Source organism: Thrips palmi, unplaced genomic scaffold, assembly GCF_012932325.1.
Source record: "Thrips palmi isolate BJ-2018 unplaced genomic scaffold, TpBJ-2018v1 HiC_scaffold_8, whole genome shotgun sequence".
Classification (NCBI taxonomy): Eukaryota; Metazoa; Arthropoda; class Insecta; order Thysanoptera; family Thripidae; genus Thrips; species Thrips palmi.
This window is the reverse complement of record NW_023144635.1, coordinates 6,473,620-6,485,350: the sequence shown is the minus strand read 5'-3', so window position 1 is coordinate 6,485,350 and position 11,731 is coordinate 6,473,620. Positions and strand designations below refer to the sequence as shown.

General features: G+C 43.1%; 1 protein-coding gene across 2 annotated transcripts; it reads right to left on the bottom strand.

The window, feature by feature from the left end:
- Positions 1–1,239: 1,239 nt before the first annotated feature.
- Positions 1,240–5,667, bottom strand: LOC117652956. Of its 2 annotated transcripts, none has more exons than XM_034398205.1 (3): positions 5,521–5,667; positions 4,799–4,953; positions 1,240–2,713 (listed from the first exon to the last, which is right to left on the bottom strand). In XM_034398205.1, the coding sequence occupies exons 2-3, from the start codon at positions 4,897–4,899 to the stop codon at positions 1,651–1,653; spliced, it is 1,164 nt and encodes a 387-aa protein (XP_034254096.1). In that variant the 5' UTR covers positions 4,900–4,953; positions 5,521–5,667; the 3' UTR covers positions 1,240–1,650. The 2 variants fall into 2 exon arrangements, with proteins under 2 accessions (XP_034254096.1, XP_034254097.1); XM_034398206.1 differs by lacking the exon at positions 5,521–5,667 and adding an exon at positions 5,314–5,352.
- Between the last annotated feature and the right edge of the window lie 6,064 nt (positions 5,668–11,731).

Genomic DNA, 11,731 nt, shown 5'->3' with positions numbered 1-11,731 from the left:
TTTGCGTTTGTTTATTTTATGAAGATGTGTACAGAGACATTTAATATTACATGGTTGTCTTATAATAAGCAGATTAAACATGAATAAACATCAATTAAAACAGACTTACAATCAGAAGTACCATTTGTATGGAATGGTACTTTCAAGACAATAGTGAAGTTATCCCAAATGCAGGTCAACGCAATTAACGTCACTCCAAAATTTTCCTTCTTTTTATCATTTCCTGCCTCATTCTTGGGGCATCACAATATACGTATTATTGACACTGAATGGCAAAGTCTATAGATTGCAGAGGCGTGTGAAAACAATCATTTGATCCACTACCACAACACAACGTTCATGATAAACATCTATGATTCGTACAGAAAAGGTGACGTTCACCAACGTCCAGCGACAACTCTAGACGCCTCATCTGAGCCAAGAATATGACTTTAGTAACTGTATATTAGTGCACATATGCACGGCAAACTTAAAAGTGTAAGACATTCTAACACGACGTAAAGCAAACCACTACATCTCACGCTTAGAAGTGTGAGCCTATTTTGTCCCAACGCTTGCAAGTATGACTAACGGTTGGACTCACACTTGCAAGCGTGGGACAAACGCAGCGCACTTTTGATATCGTGATAAAAACTGGTTCACGTTCACAGTAAACAGATAAAGACTGTCTCACTCTTGGATTTACAGAGTAATACATATTCAAACATGCTTTGCTTCTTCAAAATTCAATCAAATCACTAACACAGAATTTGTGGTTAAAATTAATTAATTGGGCATAAGTGGTTACGTTTAGCAACGTCTAACAATAACCCTGGATAAATAATCCGAGCTCGGAAGATTACTTAAGTAAATAACCGATAAACGTACAGAACCATTTTCAAACATGAGTAGTGTAGGGCACTATAAGTGACAGTGACACTTTAAGGGCAACAGTGAGGAGAGGTTGGCTTGCTTTACTTGGAGAACCACATAGCTCGAGAACAGGCTCTGCAGACTGCTGTGACCGGCTCTGAGGTGCGATCCAACAGACAGTTTGGGCAACAAAGAACACTTTGCTAGGATAGTGCATGCAGAAAGGGAGGCAATAGTGGCGCGAGCCTTGGACAAGGAGGGGAACCCACACTGCGAGAAAAAGTGAGGACAGTACAACAAAAGTACAACAAAACCTGTACAATAAAAGCACCACAGGGATTGTAGAAAGTACAACGAGAACTGTACAAACCACAACGAGGCCTGGACTGCACAGCACTCGTTATGCCGGTTCCACTGTACTTTGTACAACAATTATTGTACTTAAAAAGTACAATAAATTCCTGATAGAAAATTTGCCAGAAATTAGTGTACTTTTGTTGTGGTTTTGATAAGCATACCAGAGAAGGAAGAAGAATAGAAATCAGAACTGACACTTGTTGCTGTATTGTAAGTCGCTACACATGCCTCATCAGAATTTAATCTATTCAGGCCAATCAATATTAATTCGTGAATGTCAATGCAGATTAGGATGAAAATGTATTACAACTTGAAAAGCAAAACGGTCAAATGTTAATCAAGTTTCTGAAATAAGGCTATAAAAGTGTCATTTAAGTTACACAGTTGTTCATTATCACATAATGTACGAATTTTGAAAAAGAAAAAATGACTACGAAGGAATTAAATAAACGACACCCTTCTAGTGAAGGTTCCAGCGCCTGTCAAGTCAACCTCCAACCGCGACTTCTGCTGCAGTATGTATGTTGCCTTTCCCCTGAATCCCAGTTCTCGCATGGACTCCACCCCCTTGTCGCATTTGTCTCTAATGGCTTTAATGCATCCAGGGCACATTTGGCACCAAACTGTTACGTGCAAGTACCGTAATGTTTGCGAGTACAACGACACAAAGATCGGCACAATTTCATCGGCAGGAGTCGATGTGTCCAAGATCACATGAACGTTAGCGCATTTTAGGGCAAACAGAGCCCGAAAGGCAGGGGCGTATTCCGAACTTATAGTCAGGTCAGTCAAATTCTGGCACTTAGCCAGTGCCGTGAGCAGGTCTGCTCTGTAGGGGAAGCCAGGACGAAAGTGAGCCTGGACAAGGCTAACCACCAACAGGTCTTTGATCAAATCATTCTGCCTAGAACTCCTCTCTTTCTGATTCACCTCGATACTTTTCAGATTGGGAAAAGCTCGCTGCAATGTCCCTATTTTGTACTCGAAGCCATTTTCTACGAAGAGATATAATTCCTCAAGACGGAACATTTGAGATACCACATACAAAGAGCTCATACCCTTGTCAGTTTTTGTCGTATCGTCTAACACCAAGGCCAATCGTTTGAGGTGGTGCCTGCTGCGCCAAACCGATTCCAGGTACCCTTGGCGTAGGGAACGTCGCTTACCGTCTTCCATCATGAAGAGATTTTGATGCACCAGAAAACGACCATAGTCACGGACAACGCGGTGGTTTGGGATGACTCGTCGTTCAGTAGGCCAGAGGAAATCATTAAAGTATGAGCAGCCATCGACTAGAGGTCGTGCGCGATGATGGGATAACTCCATGAGCAACTTCGTCGTCTTCACCGCCCTTACTATGCCGTGCCAGCCGCGCGCCTTCTCCGCCACTGCCTTCCACCGCGGGCTCACACGGGGAAGGACTACTTGGAGAGTGAATGAATCGTTGATCCGGGAGAAGATGTGGAGCAGAGCATCCTCTGGCAGGTCCTCAATTCCCAAAGCACTGAGAACAAAAAGAAAGTCAACATTATTGCCACGCGTGCACCGGAGACCTGCGTGTGCTCAATACACCATCACCCTTTAAACGGGTGATGGTACCTTGTTGCCCAATTTCGGGGTGACGAAAAATTCACCACCCGAAATTTGGTTACACGCGTTTTTCAAAACAGGGTGACGTCAAAACATAACGAGAAAATAAAAATAAATATGTTGCAATCAGAGATGATATCCAAACCTAACCAGGGCCGTTCCGACAAGAGTTTGCACTTTTGTCTAAAACTCAAAAACTGTCGCAACTGGAACCAAGGGCCGCAGTTTTGTTTCCTTATAGACCCGGCCAAAATTCCGCTTCCCTGAGTTTTGTTAATTCCCCAAAAATAACAAAACTCAGAGAAGCGGAATTCGCACTTGGTCCAAATGGGAACAATACTCCGGTACGCTTTGATCACCAAGGAAATGAAACTCGCTCGGTTCCAGCTGCTTTAGTTTTTGAGTTTCAGTCATGCAAACTGTTGTCGTAAGGGCCCTGGTATTGTTTCGGTTTGGGTATCATCCCTGGCTGCAAAATGTTTTTTGCTGGAACTTTGATACACAGCGCAAATCCTTGTGTGGAACAGTCTCACACAGTTTAGTGTGAACCCTCTTAAGTTGGAGTCCCCCAGAAACTGGGCACCTTTGTCACCCGCCCCACTTTTTGGGGTGCCGAACGTCGCCCAGTTTCTGGGTGCCTTTATCACCTAGTCTGGGGATGGACAAACCGTCACGGAACCTGCTTTCATCAATGACTCAGCGGCGCTACCATGGGAGAGGGCCAGTTGCTGCATGCTACAAACCTAACAGTCTACAAAGTACACACTTGCAAATGCATACTTGCAAGTACACACTTACAAATGAAAGTTTGGCCAAAGTACACACTTAGAAATGCATGCTTGGCAAGTACACACTTACAAATGCATGCTCGCAAGTACACACTCACAAACGCATGCTTGGCCAAGTACACACTTACAAATGCATGCTTGGCAAGTACACACTTACAAACGCATGCTTGGCGCCGTATAACTCCATGCTAAGCATAGGCATTTTTAAGTGTGTACTTGCCAAGCATGCATTTGTAAGAGTGTACTTAGTAGACAGTTAGGTATGTAGTGTGATTCGTGCACCCCGAGACTGGGGACTGGGGGACATTTGGCACCCTGAAAAGTGGGGCAGGCGACAAAGGCACAGTGTTTCTGAGCACTCCATAATTAGAGTATACGTCTCGGCTTGCAGCCAAGTTTGTCCCACGCTGCCAAGTGTGGGACGCGGCGATGCCTCACACTTGCAAGCGTGATTGAGTCCTATGGCATTGAACCAAGGGAACAATAGGCAGCAAGTGTGAGACGAGCCATGTCCCACACTTTCAAGCGTGGGATAAACGTGGCTCACACTCTTGCAAGCGTAGGACATAGCAGTTCACACGTACTCTTGGAATTGCACTGTAATGTGACATCAAAATGAAGTTATGGTGACAACAATTATTCGACGTCTCCTAATAGAATAACCCTAACTATCAGTGCTGATCCAGGACAATCCTAACTGCTCAGAGGTTTCAGAGGAGGCTAAAACTGCTCATAAGCTCTCTTCAGTCCAAAGCAGCGAATCATGACATCACTGAAATACAGCCTCCACGTATATATGCAAGGTAAATACATTTCCACGGTTCATGGCCAAGAAAATTGAAGCAGCACGTTGGCGTCACAGAATTTTACAAGAAATAGCTTTTTGCGTCGTACAATCTGCGCTGACAGTATCGTCTTGGATCAGCACTGACAGTTGGGATTATTCTATTAGGAGGCGTTGAATTGAGGTGAGGATGATAGTCAACTTTTACGATTCACAACACGGTAAAAACGGTTCCTGGTTTTCCCAGGAACTCCCTGGAAATCGCCTATACCTTCACCATTGGCTTCCTGGGAAAACCAGGTTCCGTTTTTAGCGTGTAGCCTTCCAAAGGTCACTTTGATGTCTCTGATACATTTGTGTTCTTTGAATAACCTCAAATTGGAGACATGCCATCTTTCCAGTTGCTGGATAAGCTGCTCGTCCCTACCTCTTTTTTGGTTGCTCCTGAGGTTGCGCTGCATTTACTCCGACGGTAGGATCCCCGCCTGCGACGGGGATATCATCGCCTCCCTCCTCAAAAGGTTCCATCTTTAACGGACGGATCAACTCCTAGTCGTCGACACACGCCCTTAGCACTACTTCCTGAAACAGAAATAAAGTTCGCGTCAGTGTTCCCGCAGGCTCGGTTTCATTCCACACTCTGAATCCAGTAATGTGACATCAGGTTGAAACGAATGTGCCAAAATGTCGCGTCCCTTTCAGCATTATGTCAAATTCGTTTGAATGTGAATAAGCCATAAATTAGCTTATTCACATTCAAACGAATGTGACACAATGCTCAAAGGAACGTGACATTTTGTCGCACTCGCTTTAACGTGATGTCACATTCCTCGAATGAGGGTGAATGCCACGGCGGGGATATGAGTGATTGCTAAAGGATTGCTAGTACAAGTTTAAATGTAACGACTAGACTTCCCGTCTGCATTTCATCCGGTCTATTACTTTTAACGGGACACTAGAAGCAATCATACGTTGACACTGGGTGATCATTTTACTTTGAACGGCGGCGTCGTCGTCCGTGCCTCGGAAAAGAACGGCGAGCTTTGGACGGACCGAGTGGAGGATTTGCCAGGGGCAGTGTGGACAAAGAGAGTCCGCTTGGGACGGGAACAGCGTTGTCGGGGTTAGCTTACGGCCACACTGAATCACCTGCTGTAGCTTGTTGTGCTGTAGCTTCGTGCTGTAGCTAATTGCTGAGCCCGTGTCCTGCGTACAGGAGACTCCGTTCTGACAGTAAATGGCACCACGCTCCGCACACTGTGTTGTGGTGGTCCAGAACCACGTCCGTGGCGCGGGGCGCTCAGCTCCAGACTGGGTGGCAACAGTGGGTCAATAACCCATCCCGAATCAAACAGGAGGCGCCCCTCTCGCCCCTCGCCCAGCCCACTTCCTCACGGCAGCACAGGGGAGTCTGGCGTCAGGCCGCCAGGCTTGCCACACCGGCAGCTTCGGGGCCCGCCGGGCGCTTTCGTGTGACGGTGACACCGGGCACGGCACAATAAGAAGTGGCCTCGCGCGTCCGACGGGAGCAACAGCCCCTCCCCAGGCGCACGCGCGGCCAGCCGATCGGGCGCCTTCGGGAGGACGTGACCATCTTGACATTACTTCGGGCGCACCTCGGAATCTCTTCGCGACAACAGATCTGTTCGGGCCGGCCCGGATGCCTTCGGGCGCGCTCGTGTTGGCCGTGATGGAGTGATATTGATTCGCGACAATGGCGGGCTGCTTAGAGCACTCGATGAGAGCAGTTGCCAGACATGGCTGGCCCATAAGCGCACCCGCCCCCTCACAATGCCTCCGAAGGCGCCCGAAGGACATACGAGGCTTGTGCAGTCTTCGCTTCGGGTCGCCCGAAGCAAACTGCCAAAACCGTCCCACGGTTCGGGAAGTTCGAGCCACGATGCAGAAACGCTTTCTACACTGTGCCAAAAAAGTACGGAAAATTCTGTTAATTTTTTTGACAGGATTTTCCGTAGCCCTCTTATCAACATTCTCCGTAGGCTCTTACAGTATTCTCCGTAGGACCGCACACTGTTAAAAAAATTCTGAAAATTCAGACAACTTTTTTCAGACTTGACGTTATGAAACATCAATTAAGACCTTTTTATGAAATTTCATAACTTTTGTCTGAGATGTCAGACAGGGCAGTCTGAGACCGTGCTTGGTCTGAATATTTGTACCCAGTCTGAAATTTCATAATGAGGGAAGTCATAAAATTAAGATTAGGCTGACTAATACAAAACCAGATATACAAAATCAAACGTCGCGCATCAAAGCATTATGATATTGGCAGTTGTTATGTTGAGGGAGCATGTTGAATGCAAACTGTGGACCAATCACTTCTCAAATGGTTTGGTCCACTTGCTTGCAGCCGCCTGGAGTTACGTTTCAGGGACCTGCCGCTAGGTGGCGCATGGAGCGCTGCGGCAGATCGCCATTTTGTATTTCCGATTAATGTCATTAAAGTAAATAATTTTTGCGAACAGCATCATCTGTTGCTTTATTAATTATCAGCTCTAGCCTTTAGCAATAAGTTTGAAACAAAATATTACTATGAAGTCGATAAAACCGCATTTCAATGTTAGCTCTCGCTGGCGTCTGCGTTCGGTCATTAGGTTGGGTGCCCGCATGATCCTCCGTGATGTTGAGGCACACATGGGAGATTCTATATGTGATCTCACCCACCCTCGAACGACGAGTGACTCAGTCTTACTGCGGACCATCTCGTCTGATATTTTTTGAGTAGCGATGGTGTCCATTGTGCGCGGAATCCCGGCGCGCTTTGAAGTTTGCTCTTTCTCTCACAGGAGAAAAATCGTTATCCGTCCAGTAGGTCCGCCCTAACAAGCGTCTAGACCACCACAATAGGCTGCCCTTTCCGCACGATTGCTGCAGGATGAATTCACACAGTATGTTCTAAAGTTTTGGACAAAAAGTATGAATTTTCAGCTACAAAGCAGTGGGAGTTTTAAGACTTGGCCATGTCTGAATTTTAAGACTTCATTTTCAGACCAAGACGAGTCTGAAAATTAATAACGAGTTTATGTAAAAGTACTTCACTCAAATTAGTCTGAAAATTCCGAAATTTTTTTTAACAGTGCACAGTATTCTCCGTAGGACCTGGATGTGCGAATAGTTCGGTATAGAATCGAATCGAATCACCCCTGATTCGATTCGGGGACGGATCTCTTTGCTTCGACCCCAAATATTCGGAATTTTTGAATCGACAGTGGTTCGTCTTCGAATCGGTTGCACGGGAAAGGTTGAATGTAACGTGCATAGCGTTGTTTTTATGCCAAAGCAAGATCAGATATTTGATTTTCCTTCTTTTTGTATTCCTGCACTATGCCCTTCCTTTATTACAGAAAGTGTGTTTAAAAACGCACTAATTTTTTAAAGTTTCAGTTCGAATTCGATTCGATTCTGAATCTTTAAAAGTTCGATTCGATTTGATTCAACAACTTTTTCCAGATTCGATTCAAGTTCGATTCGAAACTTTTTTTTTGCGATTCGAAATGAAAATCCTTGATCCGCACATCCCTAGTCCTACGGAGAACATTGTAAGGTCCTACGGGGAAGATTGTATGGTCCTACGGAGAATATTGATAAGGGGGCTACGGAGAATTACCACAAGCTGCTTACCGAATTTTCCGTAGCTTTGTGCCACAGTGTACACTATGTTCTGGCGAAGCGCGCGGTGCTTTCGTGGCAACTAGGCAGGCACCCGGGGTTTCGAATTTCAAGCCAAAAACTCAGGTTGCAATAAATAAATGTGTTAGAATAAAGGATTGCAATCGTGTAAATGTTGTCAGCATGTCAGGAACATGTCTGAAATCCTGATCGAAATTCACGCACCTCTGAAAGCTGAAATTCTGAAAACTGGAACCTGATATTGATGGTTTGAGTTCTACAGAATGTCGGCAGATGCTTTCTGCTTTCAGATGCGCGCAAATTTTGATGAGGTTTTCGGACAGGATTCTTTCAGACACGATTTACAAGAGTGGATTCAATTTTGAAATCCACTAGCCTTGTGTGTGCCTCGAAAAATACTTGCAAATTTTTAGACTCATTGTATGGAAGCCCTGAGCAGTGCTTTACGCCTTGATAAATGGACGATTCAAAAGAAATAACATTGTAATTTTTAGGGGTTCCGACGAAGGAGGACCCCTATTGCCCGGGGCCGCTCAGAATTCTTCTTCTACGGACCCCCCAGGATGGACATTTCGCTCCCGCCATATTAATCCTTTTCATAATACAATAAAAAGTCCAGAAAATCTTAAAAATTTATCGTGGAAATTTTCCGTAAACGACTAAAACATAAATTTGCAACAATCAAGCACCCTTATCCGTTCACATTTTCCAGAAACGTTTCGAAGAAAAAATGTGCCACTCCTCAAAACTAAACTTCCTGCCTCATCAAAGTGACAAAAACTAATCACTGTTCTAAGAAAATAATAAAAACATGAAGAAAAATTCTCGATGAAAACGTCCCACTGCCATTATACCAACTGTCAAAATTTAAAGTCCATGATAAAAAGAAATTAAAACGCCGTAAAATTCACAAATGCCAATGTTCACTCATTGTACACTGATAAAACATTTACACATAATTCAAATCTGTCATTAGTAAAAACTTCACAGCAGAAAAGACAGAATAAATAGATTTTCCGCAGTTGGCAACAATTTTCTCGGCGTCTGCGCCCTTTCGAAAATCGCGAGGCTGAAAAAACGAGTAGTCGCGCATTGAAACTGCCCCTCCATTGTTGCTGAGGTTGGATTGTTTGGCTTGCTTTTAAAGGCTGCGGTTCTCGTCTCATGTTTTCCTCAATTCTATAACCAGCACGACGGTTGGTTTGACAAACTTTTTAAACTCGGGAGGGGTGCTTTCGGAACGCGGATGACTTTCGGTTGACGAACATGAGCGAGCACTGTAAATCGCGAGATCGCGAGATGGACTGAGATGGTCATTGTGTTAACTGAATCACTTTTGGGAATGTAAAAATATCGGTAGGATTCAAAGTTACGTAAATAACGGTAAAATTAACGTAATTAACGTTTAAATGACAGATTTCAAAATGATTTCCACAACCGGAACACCGTGCAATGCGTAAGCATTGGAATTTTTATTGTTGAAGGTGGGTTTGATTTCGAGAGAGAAGTTCCGGGACGAGGGAGAAGTGCCAGTCCAAACGACAAGGATTTTTGAAAGCGCCTAAACATGGCCTTAAAACTGGTCTCCGTCTTGTTATTGATGCGTTTTAAAGAGAACGCCACTACAAACCCAGGAGCATTCTTTCTCACTCTAAGGAGAAAGCAGCTCACGCGGCTCGGTGCAGAGGTGCAGAGGGCGAAACGGTGGCCGGAGGTGAATGTGCTCCTCTTCCACAGAGGAACCCTCAACACTATGGCACTATTGGACCATTGGAAGTCAAATGCAACGGCCACACAGGTAGTAGATTAGTTTTTTTAAGTTTGTTTATTTCATGAAGATATGATTACAGACACACTTAGTATAATTTACATGTCCAAATAATAAACAGATTAAACATGAATAAACATCACATAAAACACACATACAGGCATAAAAAAATAAAACTGGACATATTATGGTTCTCAACGCTACTAATGCATTCTCCATAACAAAGTCCCATGACTTTGGTTTTCTGACTGTTATGATTAAATTGGTTTACTGCTGCCACAAACCGTTTACATAACGTTTACGATTAAAATGTATAAACTAGACACAAAAGGTTACATAACGTTGAGCAACTTCCAGCAATAACCCTGGATGCATCATCCGACTTAGTTAAGTCTTAAGTTAAGACTTAAGTTAAGTAACTGTTTATCAGTTAATTCAATCATTTCAGCCGTACGCCACCAAACATAAATTTCATGAATGCCAACACAGACCTTTTATTTCACTTAAACAGTAAATCAGTCATATGTTGTTTACATATTTTAAACAAGGTTATACAAGTTACGTTTAAGTTATACAGGTTTTCACAGTTCCCTTTCAGTAAAATGTCTCTTGGTTTTTAACGTCATCCGCCGTGTCATTAAGGGGGCAGTAGCGTCATTTGCACGTGTTTTGACGATTTTCGAATGTCCTGTTTAGACGTTAATATAGAGATAAGTATAAATGTCAGAGACAAACGGCAGGCACCATTTAAAAGATAAAAGTTTTTACAACATTTAAAAAAAAAATATTTTGTTTTAGCATTGAATTAGGATGTTTTGTGTTCTATGCAAAAATTGTCTGCAAAATTACATGGTGTCACTGCGCGCACGATTGCAGCCAAAGTTTTTAACTTTTTACCAATCGGTAAAATGCATCCGAAAAAGCATGAAATCGCCCATAAAATGACCCTTGGGTTTTAATATTGGGCCAGAAAAAATGTGGTTCGTTTCCATCTAAAGTTGAAGATGAGCGTTTCAATAGTTTTTGTTGCCCAATATTGAAACCCAAGGGTCATTTTATGGGCAATTTCATGCTTTTTCAGATGCATTTTACCGATTGGTAAAAAGTTAAAAACTTTGGCTGCAATCGTGCGCGCAGTGACACCATGTAATTTTGCAGACAATTTTTGCATAGAACACAAAACATCCTAATTCAATGCTAAAACAAAATATTTTTTTTTTTAAATGTTGTAAAAACTTTTATCTTTTAAATGGTGCCTGCCGTTTGTCTCTGACATTTATACTTATCTCTATATTAACGTCTAAACAGGAGATTCGAAAATCGTCAAAACACGTGCAAATGACGCTACTGCCCCCTTAAGGTCAGTCCCGTAGCCAGTCGACACTGCACTGTAAAAGTAGATATCTGAAATCATCATGCGACCTGGCAAAAATGGTCTCGAAGAGGCTTCCGAAAATTTGCCACGATGAATTAATTCAGTTATTATTTTAAGAAGATTCCCGGGAACTTACAGAGATTCTCGCTAAACCTACGAACATTTATCGTTTAATCAGGAAGGCTCTTCGAAAATGCACGAAAATTCTTATTTTGTAACAAACTGTCGTTGTGAGTTTACACTCTAAATGTTCTACAGTGAAGATTCTCCATATTATGGTGAAAATGTTCCATATTATGGTGAAAATGTTCCATATTATGGTGAAAATGTTCCATATTATGATGAAAATGTTCCATATTATGGTGAAAATGTTCCATATTATGGTGAAAATGTTCCATATTATGGTGAAAATGTTCCATATTATGGTGAAAATGTTCCATATTATGGTGAAAATGTTCCATATTATGGTGAAAATGTTCCATATTATGGTGGTGCAGCTGACTTCGTAACATACCATTGAGAATTCACTGTACCTAATAGATATTTTGACGAATTTCGTTGGAATT